The sequence below is a fragment of the Pristiophorus japonicus genome, chromosome 1 (genome assembly GCF_044704955.1).
Source record: "Pristiophorus japonicus isolate sPriJap1 chromosome 1, sPriJap1.hap1, whole genome shotgun sequence".
Classification (NCBI taxonomy): domain Eukaryota; kingdom Metazoa; phylum Chordata; class Chondrichthyes; family Pristiophoridae; genus Pristiophorus; species Pristiophorus japonicus.
The window spans coordinates 431,466,043-431,489,913 of NC_091977.1; the positions used below are offsets into that span (position 1 = coordinate 431,466,043).

At 46.4% G+C, this 23,871-nt stretch overlaps 1 protein-coding gene across 1 annotated transcript in view; it reads right to left on the bottom strand.

The window, feature by feature from the left end:
* Positions 1–23,871, bottom strand: part of LOC139275521 (putative Polycomb group protein ASXL3) — a 529,548-nt gene that overhangs the window by 377,615 nt on the left and 128,062 nt on the right. The window contains exon 3 of the mRNA XM_070892694.1: positions 6,126–6,234. Within this exon, the coding sequence (XP_070748795.1) occupies positions 6,126–6,234 (109 nt within the window). The remainder of the gene's footprint in view (positions 1–6,125; positions 6,235–23,871) is intronic.

A 23,871-nucleotide genomic window follows, 5' to 3' on the forward strand; every position in this document is an offset into this window, starting at 1 on the left:
TGACATAGGCTTCCCAGTCCTCACCCTCCGAGAACTTCTCCAGGATGCCCACAGTTTGCTGCATCCTTTGCGTTGGATTCGTATTCTCGTCGCCAGTTATTGTGTTCCTAACACAGCTGAGGCTGCACACAGGGAGGTTAAAGTAACAGCGACCTCAGTTTTTATTAAGACACTCCAGAGTGAGCAACAGGCCTTTGGGGCCAGCTTATATACAGTGCTCCCAAGGGATGCTGGGATCCTTTGGGACTTCAGGGGATGAGCGCCCTTGTGGCGGAAAATGGGAGTGCATGCTTTACAGATACACAACAATCTTAACTATCCTGCTATTTCTACTCTGACTAGCACGTGGCACTGGTAGCAATCTTGAGATTACTACCTTTGAGGTCCTACTTTTTAATTTAACTCCTAGCTCCCTAAATTCAGCTTGTCGGACTTCATCCCATTTTTTACCTAAATTGTTGGTATCTATTTGCACCACGACAACTGGCTGTTCACCCTCCCTCTGCAGAATGCCCTGCACCCGCTCCGAGATATCCTTGACCCTTGCACCAGCGAGGCAACATACCATCCTGGAGTCTCGATTGTGGTCGCAGAAACGCCTATCTAGTCCCCTTACAATAAAATCACCTATCACTATAGCTCTCCCACTCTTTTTCCTGCCCTCCTGTGCAGCAGAGCCACCCATGGTGCCATGAAAATGGCTGCTGCTGCCTTCCCCTGATGAGCCATCTCCCACAACAGTATCCAAAGTGGTAAATCTGTTTGGAGGGAGATGACCGCAGGGGACCCCTGCACTACCTTCCTACTACTGTTCTGCCTGATGGTCACCCATTCCCTATCTGCCTTTGTAACCTTTACCTGCGGTGTGACCAACTCACTAAACATGCTATCCATGACATCCTCAGCATCACGGATGCTCCAGTGTGAATCCATGCACAGCTCCAGTGCTGCAATGCGGTCTGACAGGAGCTGCAGCTGGATACACTTCCCGCACACATAGCAGTCAGGGACACTGCAATTGTGGGTGGAGATTAGAGATAGTAAGGGGAAAAAGTCACTGGTGAGCGTAGTGTATAGGCCACCAAATAATAACTTCATGGTGGGGCGGACAATAATCAAGGGCATAATGGAGGCATGTGAAAAAGGAACGGCAGCAATCATGGGGGATTTTAACCTACATATTGATTGGTCAAATCAAATTGCACGGGGTAGCCTTGAGGAGGAATTCATAGAATGCATATGGGATTGTTTCTCAGAACAGTATGTTACAGAACCTACAAGGGAGCAAGCTATCTTAGATCTGGTCCTGTGTAATGAGACAGGAATAATAAACAATCTCCTAGTAAAAGATCCTCTCAGAATGAGTGATCACAGTATGAATTTGTAATACAGATTGAGGGTGAGGAAGTAGTGTCTCAAACAAGCGTACTATGCTTAAACAAAGGGGACTACAGTGGGATGAGGGCAGAGTTGGCTAAAGTAGACTGGGAACACAGACTAAACGGTGGCACAATTGAGGAACAGTGGAGGACTTTTAAGGAGCTGTTTCATAGTGCTCAACAAAAATATATTCCAGTGAAAAAGAAGGGCGGTAAGAGAAGGGATAACCAGCCGTGGATAACCAAGGAAATAAAGGAGAGTATCAAATTAAAAACCAATGCGTATAAGGTGGCCAAGGTTAGTGGGAAACTAGAAGATTGGCAAAATTTTAAACGACAGCAAAGAATGACTAAGAAAGCAATAAAGAAAGGAAAGATAGATTACGAAAGTAAACTTGCGCAAAACATAAAAACAGATAGTAAAAGCTTTTACCGATATATAAAACGGAAAAGAGTGACTAAAGTAAATATGGGTCCCTTAGAAGATGAGAATTGGGATTTAATAATGGGAAATTTGGAAATGGCTGAGACCTTAAACAATTATTTTGCTTCGGTCTTCACAGTGGAAGACACAAAAACCATGCCAAAAATTGCTGGTCACGGGAATGTGGGAAGGGAGGACCTTGAGATAATCACTATCACTAGGAGGGTAGTGCTGGACAGGCTAATGGAACTGAAGGTAGACAAGTCCCCTGGTCCTGATGAAATGCATCCCAGGGTATTAAAAGAGATGGCGGAAGTTATAGCACATGCATTCGTTATAATCTACCAAAATTCTCTGGACTCTGGGGAGGTACCAGCGGATTGGAAAGCAGCTAATGAAATGCCTCTGTTTAAAAAAGGGGGCAGACAAAAGGCAGGTAACTATAGGCCAGTTAGTTTAACATCTGTAGTGGGGAAAATGCTTGAAGCTATCATTAAGGAAGAAATAGCGGGACATCTGGATAGGAATAGTGCAATCAAGCAGACGCAACATGGATTCATGAAGGGGAAATCATGTTTAATTAATTTACTGGAATTCTTTGAGGATATAACGAGCATGGTGGATAGAGGTGTACCGATGGATGTGGTGTATTTAGATTTCCAAAAGGCATTCGATAAGGTGCCACACAAAAGGTTACTGCAGAAGATAAAGGCACGCGGAGTCAGAGGAAATGTATTAACATGGATCGAGAATTGGCTGACTAACAGAAAGCAGAGAGTCGGGATAAATGGGTCCTTTTCGGGTTGGAAATCGATGGTTAGTGGTGTGCCACAGGGATCGGTGCTGGGACCACAACTGTTTACAATATACATAGATGACCTGGAAGAGGGGACAGAGTGTAGTGTTACAAAATTTGCAGATGACACAAAGATTAGTGGGAAAGCGGGTTGTGTAGAGGACACAGAGAGGCTGCAAAGAGATTTAGATAGGTTAAGCAAATGGGCTAAGGTTTGGCAGATGGAATACAATGTCGGAAAATGTGAGGTCATCCACCTTGGAAAAAAAAACAGTAAAAGAGAATATTATTTGAATGAGGAGAAATTACAACATGCTGCGGTGCAGAGGGAGCTGGGGGTCCTTGTGCATAAATCCCAAAAAGTTAGTTTGCAGGTGCAGCAGGTAATCAGGAAGGCGAATGGAATGTTGGACTTCATTGCGAGAGGGATGGAGTACAAAAGCAGGGAGGTCCTGCTGCAACTGTACAGGGTATTGGTGAGACCGCACCTGGAGTACTGTGTGCAGTTTTGGTCACCCTACTTAAGGAAGGATATACTAGCTTTGGAGGGGGTACAGAGACGATTCACTAGGCTGATACCGGAGATGAGGGGGTTACCTTATGATGATAGATTGAGTAGACTGGGTCTTTACTCGTTGGAGTTCAGAAGGATGAGGGGTGATCTTATATAAACATTTAAAATAATGAAAGGGATAGACAAGATAGTGGCAGAGAGGTTGTTTCCACTGGTTGGGGAGACTAGAACTAGGGGGCATGGCCTCAAAATACGGGGGAGCCAATTTAAAACCGAGTTGAGAAGGAATTTCTTCTCCCAGAGGGTTGTGAATCTTTGGAATTCTCTGCCCAAGGAAGCAGTTGAGGCTAGCTCATTGAATGTATTCAAATTACAGATAGATAGATTTTTAACCAATAAGGGAATGAAGGGTTATGGGGAGCGGGCGGGTAAGTGGAGCTGAGTCCACGGCCAGATCAGCCGATCTTGTTGAATGGCGGAGCAGGCTCGAGGGGCTAGATGGCCTACTCCTGTTCCTAATTCTTATGTTCTTATGTTCTTATGTCCCTGATTTCCCACATAGCACAGGTTGAGCATGACATGGGGCTGGGCTCTCCTGCCATGATTTAACCCTTAAATTAACTTAATTTGGCAACAATAGCAACACCTTTAATTTGGAGGAAGTGAGTAGAGTTAAAGGAGAAGTTGTTCGATTTGAGAACAAGTTCAGCCAGGTGCAGGAGGGTGGTGGTGGATGGGGACTGGTTGGGCCTCTGCTCGAGGAAGAAGAGGAACACCCTCAGGCCATCCTGGTGGGGGATGGAAGTGTCGAGGGATTGGACGTCCATAGGGAATAGGAGACGTTTTGGGCCAAGGAACTGGAAACTGTTAAAGTGGCGGAGGGTGTCAGAGGAGTCGCGGATGTAGGTGGGAAGACAGTGGACAAAGGGAAACAAAAAGAGTTGAGATAGGAAGAAATAAGCTCTGTGGGACAAGAACAGGCTGAAACGACAGGTCTACCGGGACAGTCCTGTTTGTGGATCTTGGGATAGAGGTATAAGCAGGCTGTACGGGGTTGGGGAACTATGAGATTGGTGGCTGTGGAGGGAAGATCTCCAGAAGAGATGAGGTCAGTGACGGTCTGGAAAGTGATGGCTTGATGTTCAGTAGTGGGGTCATGGTCCAGGGGGAGGTAGGAGGAAGTGTCAGAGATTTGGTGATCAGCCTCTGCAAGGCAAACGTCAGTCTGCCAAAAAACAATAGCGCCACCCTTGTCAGCAGGTTTAATGATAAAGTTGGGGTTGGATCAGAGAGTGGAGTGCTGCAAGTTCAGAGAGAGGTAGATTGGAGTGAGTGAGGGGATCAGAGAAATTGAGATGGCCGATGTCCCATCGGCAGTTTGTAATGAAAAGGTCTAGAGAGAGTAAGAGGCCAGAGGGAGGGATCCTGGTAAAGCAAGACCTTGGTGTACATCTTTTTGAGGCTTGCTCTGCATACAAAGCATGTTGGTTGCTTTTGTCACATATCCCTTGTATACTGAGGAATAACACTTATACTGAACTGCTGTGCTGAAAGTTTACAGGTTTCAGCTCACAATTATAGCTTCGCTTTAATTCCAACCAGTAACATCAATATCCAGACTACAGAGGAGAAATATAAATCTTTCAGTATTAATGAGACTGCCTATTTCCTGAAACTGAACCGTTTGAATGATTACAGGAATAACAATGCACGGGAATGACAGGACCAGCCTACATTCTACATAAAAATTTTTGAATTTGACAATAATTTTTTAAAATCCAGAAATTCATGTTGAACAGTGTAACATCTTTAGTATTTATACCACTTAGTTCAGAACTTCTCAGAGAAATGACCTGACCATAATAACTGGTGAATTTAGATGGGCATAGGGTGAGTGCCGCTATTGGCCTACCACCCTCAGTTCCCCTACAGCAAAGGAGAATCAGTATTTGACTTCAGGCTTAATGAGTATTTGAGCCTCTATCTTGCTTTTCTGGCCGAGTGCAGTACAATGCCAGCTTGCCTCAATTGGTAGCACTCTTATCTCTGAATCAATAGGTTGCGGTTCACACCCCAAGCTGGGACTTGAGCACATAAATTATGCTGACACTCCGGTATACTACATTTTTTTCCAAAGTGACATGCCTGGGAACATTTACTATGTTAAAAAGGCTATGCAAGTTGTTGTTCCTGTGTGCTGTATATCAGTTGAGATGTTAAACTCTGTCAGTTCAAGTGGATATTATAGATCTAGAAGAGCTGGGAGCCCTCCTGGTGTACTGGTTAACCACAGCACTAGAAATAGATTAACTGCTCATTACTCTCATTGTTGTGCATAATATGACAATTGTGTTTGGCAATATAACAACAGTTACTGCACTTTAAAAAAACTATATTGTATCTGAAACATTTTGACATGTGTCTGACAGAGCTAATATATTATGTAAATGCAAGTGTTTCTTTTAAAAATGACCGACTGGGCTTAAACAGTAGTTGAAAGTTCTCCATTGTTGCTGCTACACCAATATGATCAATTAATTGATACACAATTGTTTGTTATAGAGAGGACATCTTCAATTGGGCCTGTCCTCATTCGAGATTGAATGTATAAAACTGAGCAAATCATAATGTTGTATCTTTACATATAATGAAAGAACGTAAGACAAATTAATAGTTAATGCAAAAATTGCATGTAACTGGATTTATAATTGATTTTGATGTCATGCCAACATGATATAGCAGTTTTAAAAATTACCGCAGTTAATAATTCAACCAAATAGATTGGAAAGAATAAAGTCTCCACCACCATGCAACGTTATATAACTTATTTATTCTATTTACTGGTAGCACAACTAAAATCAATAAGCTTTTAGCTACCGATCAAACATTTATATGTCTGAGTATTTACCTTTTATTTGGAAAGACATACAAACCAACAGTTTTCCTATTTCCTAGTAATAATAAAACATTAGAAATGTAACTAGTGTTAAAAGGTGTTATACATTTACTTACTTTAAGAGCATAAAGACCCATCTTTCCTGGAATTCGACAGAAAGCTCCATCTTCCACACGAGCATTGGTATGAAGCATGGCATTAAGGCAGGCCAGAGGAGAGGTTCCACTGATTTGAGAGACAGATGAATAAATAAATGCGTGAGCACTTCTCACACGATATTCACTTTCCACTTGGACTTTGTGCAAATTCCTCCAACCTTGACCAGCATTTACATTACAATAGCAGCCTTGAAGAGCAAATTTTAATCTTGACCATTTATAAAATCAACCATCAAGCACAAAAGTATATAAAATCCAAGTGAAATCACAATCTAAGCTGTGCATCTAAAATATATGCAGTCATTGAAGATTAAAGACAAATCAATATGTACATGTTAACATATTCAGCAGAAATCTAAGAAACCACCCTTGTGTTTTAAAACGCCAGAATGATCAAAGAAGGGGAAAGTTCAAGAGTATCACTGAAATAAAAGAAAATGCATTAGAATGACCTGGAAGTGGGGGGTTGGGAGACACTGCTACCACACATTCTTCGCTTTCTTTTTTTCTTCTCAGAAGTCACTTAGAAGTTGCCTACATGACTCGTTTGCATATCATATAAACTTTTTGCTTTTGTATTCGTCCCAGTTTGTCATGAGGAAAAGGAACATGCTGTGCAGCACATTTCATAGGATACACGCTAACTCAGTTGTGCCACTTAAATTACAAAATCACAAACGTCTCCACACTGTTATTACATCAGCTTAACTATGAGATAAAATGTAAACAGTTGAAGATTATGGAGATATTGGGCCCAAAATTCATCGACATACCGTCCACTGCCGCCCGCTTATCGTTCAAAAATGCAATTTTGGTGGAAAAAACACCTACATACCGCCGATGGAAAATTCAACAGTGACATGCTGCCGGGCAGTATGCACACCGCCCACCCATGCAGCCAGACCGCCGATATACCGCCCAAAATTGCAAAATTCATGATATACTGCTGGAACTGCATACCGTCCTGGGAGGGTGCTTTTAAGTGGATCTTAAGTGGGCGGTATATACACAGAGCAGACAGGTTTGTTCGATATTACACATATCTTACTAGTTCTCCACAGTTTGATGTATCTCTCTCTCTCACCACCACCCTCCCACCCCCAGAGTCTCTCACCCCCCAGTCTCTCTCCCACACCCCAGTCTCTTCCCCAACCCCCCACCCACAGCGATCTCTTCCCCCCCCCCCCCCCGCCTCCACAGGAATCTCTTCGCCCGCCACACACACAGCGATCTCAGGCCTGCATTCTCTGGCCTCTTGTCAGTGCCTCTCGGGGAGCGGAACTTGATAGCCGCGCGCGTGTGCGCAGAACTCGAGAGCCGAAGATTCCCGAGTCAAAAGGCCTCCTCCGTCGCACACCTCCCGCTGCACGCTGTTCCCGCCTGCTGCACTTTGCTCACCGCCGAGAAAAGTGGGATGAAATTCCTGCCCACTTGGCCCCAGCGGTACCGGGTGGTTAAAAACTTACGCACCGCCCGGGGACCGCCGTAAAACGGGCAGAACTTGTGTTTCACCAATTTCAGCCCCATTGCATTGTTGAATCCAGGAAAAAGGCTAAAGTGGTAAAAATATGACATTTTGGCATTCTTCTGGCTTAGCTGGATACCTTTCAGAGGGTGGATTAATCCAACATCAAATTTGACGGATAATTATATATATTTAGTAACAAATGTGGGGGTGATACAATCTAAATAAAATTCAACAATTTTGTTGAATGTTACATTCTAACTGTTGATATGACTAGGAGATGGTAGATAAGTGTTTCAGACATTGGGCTCGCTCCTCGCACTATGTTTTAAATAGAAGATACACAGTAGAGAAATTGTGATTTATAGGAAAAAAGGAATCGGAATAGGCCAATCAGCCCCTTGAGCCTGTTTCAGCATTCAATTAGATCATTATGGAAAAATAAATATCAAGTAACAAGAGACTGAATAACAATGGATACAAGTAAGGTCCCAATTCATGTCACATTTGGTGGTGCAGTTCGATCTAAATTCTATAATTTCATTGGGGCCGAATTTGGTCACCGCCCATTTCTCGACTGCCCCCAGGCGGCACCTACCTTTTTGCCGCCCACTGCCGCCGGGTCCTGTCGGGAGCTGCTTTCGGCTCCGTTGTGTGGGCGGCAGCATCAGCGGCAGGCGGCGGGCGGGAGCGGGAGTGAGCGCGAGTGAGTGGCCAGCAGCATCAGTGTGCGGCAGTTGGAGAATCTTCAGAGGGCCTCCAATGTGCATACGTGTGACTTCGCCGTTTTCTTTGTAGTTTTTCTCTTCAGACGTGCCATCATTTCGGGGCCATTTGTGGCTGATTGCTATACTGCGCATGCGCATAAAGGCACACCACTTTATTTCACCTGTGAGGGGGAGAGGGAAGAGGAGAAAGTTTGCATTTGAGAGGAGAGGTGGCATATGAGAGGAGAGAGGTGGAGGTTGGAGGGGACAGAGTTAGAGGTTGTAGAGGAGAGAGAGTTGGAGGTTGCAGAGGGGGCAGTCAGAGAAATTGAGACACACAAACTGTTGAGCACCCATTTGTTTCATCATTGATGATGAGTGGCCAGAAATCAGCAATGAAGATGGGCAAAACCAGGCCCAGAGCTCCCTGGTTTAATGAGGAGGAATGGGAGGAGTTAGTAACAGAGGTGGAGCGCAGATACAAATACCTCATCCGGGATGGTCGTGGCAAGCCTTCACCACCCCAGTACCGACATATTTGGAGGGAGATCGCGTCCACAATGGGTAATGTTGAGTGGGATGGGGACCAATGCCGGAAACATTGGAACGATTTGGTGGCGGCAGCAAGAGTGAGTAAAAATGTATTCGTCCTCTTCTCTCCAACGCCAAAAGGGTTGTGCGCCAGATGTGAGTGTATGAGGGAGTGTGTGCGGGGGGCATGAGCAAAGGGGCTAAAGGCTGCAACGTTTCTTTGTGCAGAAGAAAAACGCATCCAAGGCAGCAAGCCTGCGTGGGACGGGAGGGGGACCAGCAGAGGCGGTCGAATTGAGCAGGCTGGAGGAGCATGCGTTGGCATTGGTGGGTAACCGCCGCCGTGCAACCACGACGGTTGATGCAGATCCGGTGCTACAGCATGGTAAGGTTATACTAACCTGCAGTCTGAGCCACGCTCATGGCATGAAAGGTCATGCAATGTTAAGGCACTCACTGTGTACCACACACTTTGTTGCCCAGTATTGGTGTGCCCATGTAGAGATGCAACTCCTTGCTGGCAGAATGTGAGATGGCACGGCTCACATCCCAGCTTGACCAGCAGCACTGCCCCCTCCCCCCCCCCCCCCAACAGACTGAAATGTCGTCCTCTACTTGCAGACATTGACTTGGACAGCACAGATTAAAGCAAACCACCGACCTCTGGCCTTCAGAGAAGCCGTCAGATCCCAGCGTCTCCCACACCGACGTTGCCCCCAGCCCGAGCCCAATACAGCGGATCCCTCCTCCAGCTCCCACAGATAACCCATTTCGACAGTTCCCACCTTCGCCACCCTGAGCCATGAAGAAGAGGAGAGAGAGAAGGGAGAAGGGCCTATCTTTGAGCCCTTTGAGCACGAGGAGCAGGAACAGGATGACAACAGCCTCCTGCCATGTGAGCCAGGTGTCAGCAGAACCTCGGCGTCGGCTTCCGAGTTCCTGGGGTTTGGAACGGACTCCACACTGGCAAGCTCAACCAAGTGCAGAGGCCATGGTGCGAAGGCAAGCAAGACGCCAGGACCCACCAGCAGAGAGCATGCACCTGAGCATCCACCACGGCTCTCTGCAATTCTGGAGATGGTCCAGCTATCACGAACAAGCATGTAGATATATCGAGATATGCTCCAGACCATGACTGGGATAGCTGGCAGCATGACCACCTTCACCCAGCAGCACAATGACAAGATGGACCGGCTCATCGCTGTGTTGGAGCGCACAACCGAGATCGTTGAGGCAATGAGGCAAAAGATGGCTTCTGGACGTGAAGTGCAAGCCCCCGAGCCCACAGCCTCAAGGCAGACAGATCCAGAGGAGCAGGAGATCCCGGCGCCTTCGGTCAACCCCCTAACTTCTCACCAAGACGCACACGTCTGCAGCCATCCCGCTGCCCTCCTGCAGAAGCTCGTCAACCAGAGGCAGTGAGGGGCAGGGGAGCAGGACGCCGTGGTGTAGGTGGGCGAGGAAGAGGAGCTTGGGCATGGCTACAAGGTGGGAGGAGGAGGGGAAAGAGAGATGGTGGTGCTGGGTAGAGGGGTGGGTGTTGGTGATGTAAATGTTTGTAAATGTAATAATGTTATGTAACCTTTATTATTGTGCACTTGTAAATACACTCACATTGTTGACCCTCTCTTGGAGAGTGTCTGATTTTAACGTCGTGTGTGATGCCTTGTGAGAAACACACATCTGTCCCTCAGGTCAGCTGCTTTAGCAGGAATATTTTCCCTCCACATATAACTGCACCGTATAATGGGTACGGTCATCGCAACATGCTTTATGTGCTGTGAGGGTTATTCGATGCGTCACATTAATTACATCTTTCAGAATAGACTTATGTCCGTCACCACATCAAGGCACGCTGGGTACAGGTCTTTTGTAATGAATCAGAACAGATTTTATGAATTAGTTTCCTTGCAGTACAAAGAAAGACACATTAACAAGGCGATAGTGACAGTCTAGTCATTGAAACCTCAACGGTAGGCCACTCGGTCACCGCGGTGCTTGTCTCTTGCTGTGTTCTATTGACTGTAGTCCTTCCTCAATTTGGTCTGTAATCGCGCTGCCCCTAAAGTCGACTAGCTGTAACTTTATACCCTTTTCCTCCCATCAATGTTGTCAGAGTCTGCAGTTGTCTCGGGCTTATAATAGATCATTCTCACCCTAACTCTCTCACCCTCTATGAGATATAGAAACATAGAAACATAGAAATTTACAGCGCAGGAGGAGGCCATTTCGGACCATTGTGTCCGCGCCGGCGGACAAAGAGCCGCACGGCCCTTGGTCAGCAGCCCTAAAGTTACATATAAACCTGTGAACAATGACGGAAAAGCAAAGAGTACACAGCCCAACCAATCCACCTCACACAACTGCGACACCTCTTATACTGAAACATTTTAAACTCCACCCTAACCGGAGCCATGTGATCTCCTAGGAGAGGCAAAAACCAGATAAAAACCCAGGCCAATTTAGGGAAAAAAAAATCTGGGAAAATTCCTCTCTGACCCAACCAGGCGATCGAAACTAGTCCAGGAGATCACCCTGGCCATATTCTATTCCCTGCAGTACTTACCATTATATCTGCGTCGTCCAACAAAAGGTCATCCAGTCTAATCCCAATTACCAGCTCTAGGTCGTATCCCTGCAGTTACTGCACTTTAAGTGCCCATCCAACCATCTCTTAAAAGTGGTGAGGGTTTCTGCATCCACCACTCTTCCAGGCAGCGAGTTCCAGATCCCCACAACCTTCTGTATAAAGAAGCCCCCCCTCAAATCCCCTCTATACCTTCCATCAACCACTTAAAACTATGCCCCCTCATAATAGACTCCTCCACCAATGGAAATAGACCCTCACTATCCACTATGTCCAGGCCCCTCAATATTTTGTACACCCCAATGAGGCCTCCTCTCAACCTCCTCTGTTCCAATGAGAAAAAACCCAGCCTATCCAATCTGTCCTCAGAACTAAGATTCTCCATTCCAGGCAGCATCCTAGTAAATCTCCTCTGCACCCTCTCTAGTGCAATCATGTCCTTCCTATAATATGGCGACCAGAACTGCATGCAGTACTCCAGCTGTGACCTAACCAAAGTATTATACAATTTAAGCGTAACCCTGCTCTTATATTCTATGCCTCGGCCAATAAAGGCAAGCATTCCGTATGCCTTCTTAACCACCTTATCCATCTGGCCTGCTACTTTGAGGGATCTGTGGATAAGCACTCCAAGGTCCCTTTGTTCATCTACACTATTAAGTGGCCTTCCGCTTAATGTGTATATTCTTTCTTTATTAGCTCTCCCAAAGTGCATCATCTCACACTTCTCTGAATTAAATTCCATTTGCCACTGCTCTGCCCACCTGACCAGTAAGTAGATTGATATCCTCCTGCAGCCCATGACTTTCCTCTTCGTTATTAACCACATAACCAATTTTAGTGTCGTCAGCAAACTTCTTAATTGTACTTCCTATATTCAAATCTAAATCGTTGATATATACCACAAAAAGCAAGGGACCCAGTACTGAGCCCTGCGGAACCCCACTGGAAACATCCTTCCAGTCACAAAAACATCCATCAATCATGAGGCGGGAGTGCGTGGTGTCGGAGTGGACTATAAAGGCCCAGGTACGTGGAGAGGCGGCGGCAGTCCGAGAGGCGGGAGTGCGTGGTGTCGGAGCGGCCTATAAAGGCTCAGGTGCGTGGAGGGGCGGCGGCAGTTTGAGAGGCGGGAGTGCGTGGTGTCGGAGCGGCCTATAAAGGCCCAGGTGCGTGGAGAGGCCAGCCGGTGCAGCTGCAGCGGGGAGAGAAGGCAAAAAAGAAGTAGAAAGAAATCAAAAGGTGACGTCACAGCCAAACAGGTAAGTGATTGGCTGGTGATTGATGAGTAGCTTTTCTTTTTCTTTTTTATATCAGTAAGTAACCGTTTAACATTGTTGTTGCCAATTTAAGTGTATCTAAGGGTTAAGTCATGGCAGGAGAGCTCGGTCACGTGATATACTCCTCCTGTACCATGTGGGAACTCAGGGACACTTCCGGTGTCCCTGACGACTACATGTGCGGGAAGTGTATCCGCCTCCAGCTCCTGACGGACCGCGTTGTGGTTTTGAACCTGAGGATGGATTCAATCTGGAGCATCCACGATGCTGAGAATGACGTGAGTAGCACGTGTAGCGAGTTGGTCTTACCGCAGGTGAAGGCTCCACAGACAGCTAGGGAATGGAAGACCAGCAGGAAGAGCAGTGCAAGGAAGATAGTGCAGGGGTCCCCTGCAGTCATCCCCCTGCAAAACAGATACACTGCTTTGAGTACTGTTGAGGGGGATGACTCATCAGGGGAGGGCAGCAGCAGCCAAGTTCATGGCACCATGGCTGGCTCTGTTGCACAGGAGGGCAGGAAAAAGAATGGGAGAGCGATAGTGATAGGGGATTCAATTGTAAGGGGAATAGATAGGCGTTTCTGCGGCCGCAACCGAGACTCCAGGATGGTATGTTGCCTCACTGGTGCAAAGGTCGAGGATGTCTTGGAGCGGGTGCAGGACATTCTAAAAAGGGAGGGAGAACAGCCAGTTGTCGTGGTGCACATTGGTACCAACGACATAGGTAAAAAAAGGGATGAGGTCCTACGAGACGAATTTAAGGAGCTAGGAGTGAAATTTTAAAAAGTAGGATCTCAAAAGTAATAATCTCGGGATTGCTACCAGTGCCACGTGTTAGTCAGAATAGGAATTGCAGGATAGCGCAGATGAATACGTGGCTTGAGAAGTGGTGCAGCAGGGAGGGATTCAAGTTCCTGGGGCATTGGAACAGGTTCTGGGGGAGGTGGGACCAGTACAAACCGGACGGTCTGCACCTGGGCAGGACCGGAACCAATGTCCTAGGGAGAGTGTTTGCTAATGCTGTTGGGGAGGAGTTAAACTAATATGGCAGGGGGATGGGAACCAATGCAGGGAGACAGAGGGAAACAAAAAGGAGACAAAAGCAAAAGACAGAAAAGAGATGAGTAAAAGTGGAGGGCAGAGAAACCCAAGGCAAAAAACAAAAAGGGCCACTGAATATAAAGGGGCTGTAGGAGGGGTCAAAACTAGAAATCATGGTTTAAAAACTAGGATTAAAACTCTACCTAAATGCACGCAGCATTCGAAATAAAGTAAATGAGTTGACGGCACAAATCATTACAAATGGGTATGATTTGGTGGCCATTACAGAAACGTGGTTGCAGGGTGGCCAAGACTGGGAATTAAACATACAGGGGTATCTGACAATTCGGAAAGATAGACAAGAAGGGAAAGGAGGTGGGGTAGCTCTGTTAATAAAGGATGATATCAGGGCAGTTGTGAGAGACGATATTGGCTCTAATGAACAAAATGTTGAATCATTGTGGGTGGAGATTAGAGATAGTAAGGGGAAAAAGTCACAGGTGGGCGTAGTTTATAGGCCACCAATAATAACTTTATGGTGGGACGGGTAATAATCAAGGGAATAATGGAGGTATGTGAAAAAGGAACGGCAGTAGTCATGGGGGATTTTAACCTACATATCGATTGGTCAACTCAAATCGCACGGGGTAGCCTGGAGGAGGAATTCATAGAATGCATACGGGATTGTTTCTTAGAACAATATGTTACAGAACCTACAAGGGAGCAAGCTATCTTAGATCTGGTCCTGTGTAATGAGACAGGAAAAATAAACAATCTCCAAGTAAAAGATCCTCTCGGAATGAATGATCACAGTATGGTTGAATTTGTAATACAGATTGAGGGTGAGGAAGTTGTGTCAGAAACAAGCGTACTATGCTTAAACAAAGGGGACTACAGTGGGATGAGGGCAGAGTTGGCTAAAGTAGACTGGAAACACAGACTAAACGGTGGCACAATTGAGGAACAGTGGAGGACTTTTAAGGAGCTCTTTAATAGTGCGCAAAAAAAATATATTCCAGTGAAAAAGAAGGGTGGTAAGAGAAGGGATAACCAGCCGTGGATAACCAAGGAAATAAAGGAGAGTACCAAATCAAAGACCAATGCGTATAAGGTGGCCAAGGTTAGTGGGAAAATAGAAGATTGGGAAAATTTTAAACAACAGCAAAGAATGACTAAAAAAGCAATAAAGAAAGGAAAGATAGATTACGAAGGTAAACTTGCGCAAAACATAAAAACAGATAGTAAAAGCTTTTACAGATATATAAAATGGAAAAGAGTGACTAAAGTAAATGTTGGTCCCTTAGAAGATGAGAAGGAGGATTTAATAATGGAAAATGTGGAAATGGCTGAGACCTTAAACAATTATTTTGTTTCGGTCTTCATAGTGGAAGACACAAAAACCAAGCCAAAAATTGCTGGTCACAGGAATGTGGGAAGGGAGGGCCTTGAGACAATCACTATCACTAGGGGGGTAGTGCTGGACAGGCTAATGGGACTCGAGGTAGACAAGTCCCCTGGTCCTGATGAAATGCATCCCAGGGTATTAAAAGAGATGGCGGAAGTTATAGCAGATGCATTCGTTATAATCTACCAAAATTCTCTGGACTCTGGGGAGGTACCAGCGGATTGAAAAGCAGCTAATGTAATGCCTCTGTTTAAAAAAGGGGGCAGACAAAAGGCGGGTAACTATAGGCCGGTTAGTTTAACATCTGTAGTGGGGAAAATGCTTGAAGCTATCATTAACGAAGAAATAGCGGGACATCTAGATAGGAATAGTGCAATCAAGCAGAAGCAACATGGATTCATGAAGGGGAAATCATGTTTAAATAATTTACTGGAATTATTTGAGGATATAACGAGCATGGTGGATAGAGGTGTACTGATGGATGTGGTGTATTTAGATTTCCAAAAGGCATTCGATAAGGTGGCACACAAAAGGTTACTGCAGAAGATAAAGGTACGTGGAGTCAGAGGAAATGTATTAGCATGGATAGAGAATTGGTTGGCTAACAGAAAGCAGAGAGTCGGGACAAATGGGTCACTTTTCGGGGTGGAAATCGGTGGTTAGTGGTGTGCCACAGGGATCGGTGCTGGGACCAGAACTGTTTACAATATACATAGATGACCTGGAAGAGAGGACAGAGTGTAGTGTAACAAAATTTGCAGATGACTCAAAGATTAGTGGGAATGCGGGTTGTGTAGAGGACACAGAGAGGCTGCAAAGAGATTTGGATAGGTTAAGCGAATGGGCTAAGGTTTGGCAGATGGAATACAATGTCGGAAATTGTGAGGTCATCCACCTTGGGAAAAAAAACAGTAAAAGGGAATATTATTTGAATGAGGAGAAATTACAACATGCTGAGGTGCAGAGGGACCTGGGGGTCCTTGTGCATGAATCCCAAAAAGTTAGTTTGCAGGTGCAGCAGGTAATCAGGAAGGCGAATGGAATGTTGGCCTTCATTGCGAGAGGGATGGAGTACAAAAGCAGGGAGGTCCTGCTGCAACTGTACAGGGTATTGGTGAGGCCGCACCTGGAGTACTGCGTGCAGTTTTGTTCACCTTACTTAAGGAAGGCTATACTAGCTTTGGAGCGGGTGCAGAGACAATTCACTAGGCTGATTCCGGAGATAATGATAGATTGAGTAGACTGGGTCTTTACTCGTTGGAGTTCAGAAGGATGAGGGGTGAGCTTATAGAAACATTTAAAATAATGAAAGGGATAGCAAGATAGAGGCGGAGAGGTTGTTTCCACTGGTCGGGGAGACTAGAACTAGGGGGGCACAGCCTCAAAATACGTGGGAGCCAAATTAAAACCGAGTTGAGAAGGAATTTCTTCTCCCAGAGGGTTGTGAATCTGTGGAGTTCTCTGCCCAAGGAAGCAGTTGAGGCTAGCTCATTGAATGTATTCAAGTCACAGATAGATAGATTTTTAACCAATAAAGGAATTAAGGGTTACGCGGAGCGGGCGGGTAAGTGGAGCTGAGTCCACGGCCAGATCAGCCATGATCTTATTGAATGGCGGAGCAGGTTCGAGGGGCTAGATGGCCTACTCCTGTTCCTAATTCTTATGTTCTTATGTTCATTACCCTTTGCTTCCTATCTCTAAGCCAATTTTGGATCCAACTTGCCACTTTACCCTGTATCCCATGGGCTTTAACCTTCATAACCAGTCTACCATGTGGGATCTTATCAAAAGCCTTGCTAAAGTCCATATATACTACATCATACGCACTATCCTCATCGACCCTCTTGGTTACCTCCTCAAAATATTCAATCAAGTTAGTCAAAGGGTAGTGATCCCCGAGAACTTCTTGAAGGACTGTGTCACAGAATTAATTAATCAGCTTGGATGGAAAAAATGTGACTTTTCACTTATTCATAAGTATTTTGCCTTCGCCATTGGGCTTCTCAATGAATGTCTTTCAGCAAGGTCAATGAAAAGGTTTCCATCAGCCTAGACGCATTTTAGTAGCTTTTATCACATCTAAATTAAACATTACCATCAGCAATAAAGTAAAGCAACATCCATCTAACTTTTTTCCAGCAGTCCCACTCATGATGGTTCAGCATCTGCACCATAGCCGCGATGTGCAGCGCTGCAGCACTGGGAGCCCTTCTCCCTGCCACCCGACTCACGGCCAGCTCAGACCTGCTTTTTGCGAGCGGTCCTTCTGGCGGGCGGGAGGTCGATGAGGCCAGCATCTCTGACCAAAATGGCCGATTTGGAGCATCCGGCTAGGGGCGGGTGGCATGACGTCACGCCGGCGGATCTGTCCGCTACCAATCTCGCGCTGGACAGAACCTGGACGGCAGATGGGCGGTTCCGGAGTAATCGGTCGTAAAACATGCATTTCGAGCGGATCCTTGGCGGCTGCAGGCACAACCTGGACCAAATTCAGCCTCATTATCTTTTTTATTGCCTATGGCTTTATGAACCTGAGATGCCTCTAATGTCCTATGAAACTGTAGCCTCAAATCCCTCTGCTCTTCCACAGCACCGAGCTTGCTTCCATTCAGAGTATAATTACTACTGTTATTGTTTTAAACCAAAATGTACCACCGCACAGTTATTGTCATTGAATTCTGTCTGCCACTATTTTTCCTATTTCCCCATCTTATCAATATCTTTTTGCAGCTTCCTTTCGTCTTCTGAAGAATTTACTATACATCTGCAAATTTTAACAACACTGCCTGCTGGCCTATATCCAAATCATTGGTACACACAGTGAACAGAAGTGGCCCCAGAACTGAATTATATGCGACACCACTACCCTCTTCCAACCATTCAGCAAAAATGACCTTAATTCCTGCTGTTTTCTCCCTTCTAACCAATTTTAATCTAGCTTGCTATTTCCCCCCTAACTTAGAAACATAGAAAATAGGTGCAGGAGTAGGCCATTCAGCCCTTCGAGCCCGCACCGCCATTCAACAAGATCATGGCTGATCACCCACCCCAGCACCTCCCCCCACCATGCCCCCTCCACACACCCCCGACCCCCCCCAGCCACAAGGACCACATCCAACTCCCTCCCGAACACATCCAATGAACTGGCATCAACAACTCTCCGCGGCAGGGAACCCCACAGGCCAACAATTCCCCGAGTGAAGAAGTCTCTCCCCATCCCAGCCCCAAACAGTTCTCCCCCCATCCCAAGAGCATGACCCCCCCCGGCTCCGGACCCACCCAACACCGGGAACACTTCATGCACTTTAATCTTCTCTAGTAATCTCCCCTGTGGTACATTGCCAAAGGCTTTCCTAAAGTCCATGTACACTAAATCCACTTAATTTCCCCACCTACCATCTTACCTGCTCAAAGAATTCAATGAGGTTTGTCAAGTATAATTGTCCCTTTTGAAATCTATGTTGGCTACTCCTAACTATTTTCTCTTTAGATATGTGGTAACTCCATCCTTATTTAAAGACTGTAAAAATATCTCTACCACATATGTTAAACTAACTGGCCTGTAATTACCCAGATTAACTGTCTCCCTTTTTAAAAATGTGTACTACATTGGCCACTCTCCAGTTCTCTGGCACACATCCACATTCAATAGAGCCCTGAAATATAATTTCTAGAATCTGTGCAATTTCTCCACTTATCCATCTCAGGATCCCAGGATGTATCCTGTTAGGCTCCAGCACTTCCTTTAGCCTAACTAGCTTACCTGAAATTTTCCTTTTATCCATTGTAATATCACTCAACTCACTCGCAATCACTTCAGGATTCACCTTGTATAGTTTACTGGTCACTTTAAAAGGGTAGGAATAGAGAGGCTTAGGAGTTCAGATACAGAAATCTAAAGTGGAAGACGTTAATAAGCTGTTTTTTTTAAAGCACACGGGATCCTATTAATGGGGCATAAAATAAAAAAGTTAAAGTAGGTCACACTAAATCTGTACAACTCATTGGTTAGGCCACATTTGGAATAAAGTTTGAGCGCTCACCTTTAAGAAGGATGTCAAGACTATGGAGAGGGTACAAAATAAATTTACTAAGATGTAACCGGGGATAAGAGGCTTTAGTTATGATGAGCAACTAGAGGAAGTGCAGACCTTTTACCTCATTTCTCTTATTTGGAAGGAGGAGAGCATACCAGGGGATCTCAGAGACGCTGTAGTCATGACCATCTTCAAGAAAGGTGACAAGTCCGATTGCGGTAATTACAGAGTGTTGTATTCGCATAAACTGAGCCAGGAGAAAAGTAACTTAACTTAATTGTGCTTTTATACAACCCAAAATGGAGTCCCAAACCGGCATGAACCAGCATGAGTGCAGCAACTGTGAATAGCTCCCGCAGGGTCCTAATGCCCATTCTAGTGAGCTGTAACAAATAAATAGAGTATGAACACAACATATTTCCCCCCTTTTTAAAACCACAATCTACGTACAAAGTCCTTGAGATAGCCAGGTCGTGTTCTGATACGTTGAGACCGGCGTGAAGCTTGCGGTGTTTGATCGAGGTTTTCAATGCCTCTGTTCCATCCTGCTGGTCCCTTCGTGCTAGGTTTGGCTGGGGGTTTGAGAATGTCCAGTTGCCAGCGAAGATTCCGCTCAATCATGAGCTGAGCGGGTGTCTTCCCCGTTAGCAAGAGCTTTGTTGCAGAGAATGGTTTGAACCACTTCATCGAATGTTTGGCCAGCTGCAAGGTTGGCTTTCAAACCCTCTTTGATGATGCAGTAAAAACGCTCAACACTTCCATTGCTTTGAGGATTGTACCGAGCAGCCATCATCATCACAGGCGGTCCCTCGATTGAGGATGACTTGCTTCCACAAGAGTTCACAGGTATTTCGATGAAGGACCCGATGTTCCAGTCCTGAACTTCAATTCCGGGGGTGGAAGATGCCTGTGCACACCAGCCACCACACGGGCTTGACAGAACTAGTGGCAAGGGTTAACCAGGACGACTGGAGATCTGCTCTGCTGCACAGACCTACCGCGCACACATATTGCAGTGTGGGCTGGCCCGTGCTGCCCCTGGGCCCTCGGCTCTTCTGGGCTCCATTCCCTCATCTGTCGCACCTCCGCCACGATCCCTCACCGCTCCTCCACCATAAACATTCACCGCATCGCAACGCAAACACTCGCCGTTCATCCGCCTCGACCTTCCCACTCCTCTGTACCTGGGCCCTGCCAATGTTCCTGCCCACGCTCCAAAACAGCGACCAGGGTTTTGATGACGTCACCCAGTCGCCCATCTCAAAATCATCGCATATGTGGAGCAGCTCGCGCTGGAGGTTGAAGTGGTACACTGCTCCAGCTCTTTTATCTCCCGACCTGTGGAGCTGTTCTCTCACAGGTCAGGGGCCAACGATGTTCCACCACTCCAGCTCTTTTATAGCCTGACCTACGGGGTTGTTCTCTCGCAGGTCAGGGGGCCATGATAAGGCGATGCTCGATAGCATGACGAGTGAGGAAATCTGCGAACTGGTCGGACACAAACTGTGATCGATTGTCAGTAATTATGACGTTTGGGAGGCCCCACCTTGTGAACATAAGCTGCAAAATAGTGACAATTGTTGATGAGGTCACTGAACTTGTTGTAGCGATTTCTGGCCATTTGGAATCCAGGTCGTGTACTACAACAAGGAAACGCTGGTGTTGAGGAGCTGCTTCAACTGGACCAAAGATATCCAACTGAAGTTGTTGCCATGGTTTTTCTGGCCATGGAATGGGTTTCATTGAAGCTGGTCGGATGTTTGTGGCCTTTTCGCACAGACTGCATGCTTCGCAGTGTGAGACAAACTCATCGATGCAATATCAATCCTAGGCCACCATACTGAATCGCGACATCACTGCTTCATGTGGACAATGCCAGGGTGTCCATCGTGTGCCAATGAGAGAATGCGCTGTTGAAGTGACTTGAGAATTACTGTTCGATCACCACGAGCTAGACAGCTATCGTTCCAAACGGAAAATTCATTGCGAAGTCTGTGGAAGGTTTTCAGCTCTTCTGGAATTTGCTTAGGCCACTCAGTCTGGAGGAAGTGGCACATCTGCTGGAGCGTAGCATCACTCTGTGATTCGGTTTTGAGTTTGTCGCAGGAGACAAGGTTTCTGATGAGCTGAGTGATGATCGACATGACATATGCTTCGTCATCTGTGAACAAGTCAGCACCAGAGTCCGAAACAGGTGTCAAGCGGCAGAGCAGGTCAGCTACGCGATTGTGACTGCCAGCGATGTACTGTATATTAAAGTTATACGGATGAAGGCGATCTGACCATCGGCTAATTCGTAGTGGTCTGTGCCCAGAGCCTGTTGTAGTGAGTAGCGTAGTTAGCGCTTAGTGATCCGTACGGAGGGTAAATTTCCTGCCATAGAGGTAGATGTGCCAGTGTTCACATGCGCAAATGCAGGCGAGTGCTTCGCGTTCCCTTGTGAAGTATTTATGTTCTGCAGATGAGAGCATGCGAGAGGCGAAGGCTACTGGGCGTTCCAGGCTGTCAATCCATTGGGAGCGCACAGCACCCATGGCGGTGCCTGATGCATCCGTGGTGACCTACGTAGTGGCATTCCGATCAAAGTGCGCGAGGCTAGGAGGGGATGTGATTTTCTCCTTAAGCGTGGTGAATGCCTGAGCCTGGGAATCTGTCCATTCCCAAGGGACGTCCTTGCGCAGCAACTTGTGAAGTGGTTTGGCAATGTGCGCGTAGTGCGGGACGAACTTCAGATCGAAGTTGCAAGTGCCGAGGAATGATGAAAGTTCTTTGACGGTAGTAGCCTCCTGCATTCGCTGGATCGCCACAATGTTGTCAAGTATCGACTTGACATCTTGTGCTGTGATTCTGTAGCCCAGAAAGTTTACTTCTCCAGTAGCGAATGTAATGTTATGTGTAGCAAGTCTAGTCATAACTGTGTGAAGTCGCTGGTCTTGTTCTTCCATTGACCGTCTATGGACGACGATATTGTCAAGCAGATTGAGGGTGTTAAGTTCAGAATAACTCCACGAGGCTGTGTTGTAAGCTCAAACCATTGTGACCTTGGTCTCTTTAATATAACTCCAAAGTGAGGCAGCAGTATGGTAGGCTGCCTTTTATACCTGCTTGCTCCAAGGTACACAGGTGACCCATAGGTCTTCCACAGGTGTGCCCCCTAGTGGCAAGTCTGACACATAGGTTAGGTTCACATACAAAACAGAGGGCTCTCTCCAAGCCTGCTAGCATAGTAGTGACAATCTTCTGAAATGCTCTTGGAGCAGAAGATAGTCCGTAGGGCATGCGTCGATACTGATACAGACCATCATGTGTCGTGAATGCCGTGAGCAGTTTGCAGGTAACTGCGGTGCACGTCGAGTTTCGTAAAAACTACTGAGCCGTGTAATTCTGAAGACAGTTCGTCGATGGTAGGAAGAGGGTACTTGTCGGGGATGATGGCCTTGTTGATCTCTTTCAGGTCTATGCATAGGTGGATCTCCCCATTTTTTCGCCAAGCTATGACTAAGTTCGAGATCCAGGGCGAGGAGTCAATGCTCTCAATGATTCCGAGATTCAAGTCGCGTTAATTATGCGGATACTTGGTCGCGGACCGTGAATGGGAGTCGGCGAAGTCGCTGTGCAACTAGTTTGACCGAAGGGTCAACGTGGAGATGATGGCAGAAACAAATAAATAGAGTATGAACACAACATAGAGGAGGGAAAGTCATCGCAAGAATCCTGCTCAATCGCCTGCTCCCAGTGGTTGAAGAGTTCCATCTAGAGTCGCAATGCGGATTCTGCCGGCTCAGGGGCACAATGGACATGATCTTCACTGCGCATCAAATCCATGCAAAATGTAGGGAGCAGCATCAACCTCTGTACATGATCTTCTTTGACCTCACAAAGGCCTTCGACACTGTCAACCATGAGGGCTTATGGAGTGTCCTTCTCAAATTCGACTGCCCTCAAATGTTTGTCACCATCCTGCGCCTGCTTCATGATGACATTCAAGCTGTGATCCTGACCAACGGATCCACCACCGACCCAATACACGTGCGGACTGGGGTCAAGCAAGGCTGTGTCATCGCACCAACGCTCTTCTCGATCTTCCTTGCTGCAATGCTCCATTTCACTCTCAATAAGCTCCCCGCTGGAGTGGAGCTAATCTATAGAACAAATGGGAAATTGTTCAAACTCCGTCGCCTCCAGACCAGATTCAAGGTCATCCCATCCTCTGTCATTGAATTACAGTGTGCAGACGACGATTGTGTTTGCGCACACTCGAAGGTCGAACTCCAAACCATCGTCAACAGCTTCACCGAAGCGTACAAGAATATGGGCCTTACATTAAACATCCGTAAGACAAAGGCTCTCTACCAACCTGCCCCCGCCACAAAGTACTGTCCCCCACCACCCCCCCCTCCAATTATCAAGATCCATGACGAGGCCTTGGACAACGTGGACCATTTTCCATATCTTGGGAGCCTACTGTCAACAAGGGCAGACGTCAGTGATGAAGTCCCACATTGTCTTCAGTGTGCCAGTGCAGCCTTCGGTCGCTTGAGGAAGAGAGTGTTTGAAGACCAGGATTTCAAACCCGGCACCAAGCTCATGGTCTACAAAGCCATAGTGATATCCACCCTCCTATATGCTTCAGAGACATTGCCTATGTACAG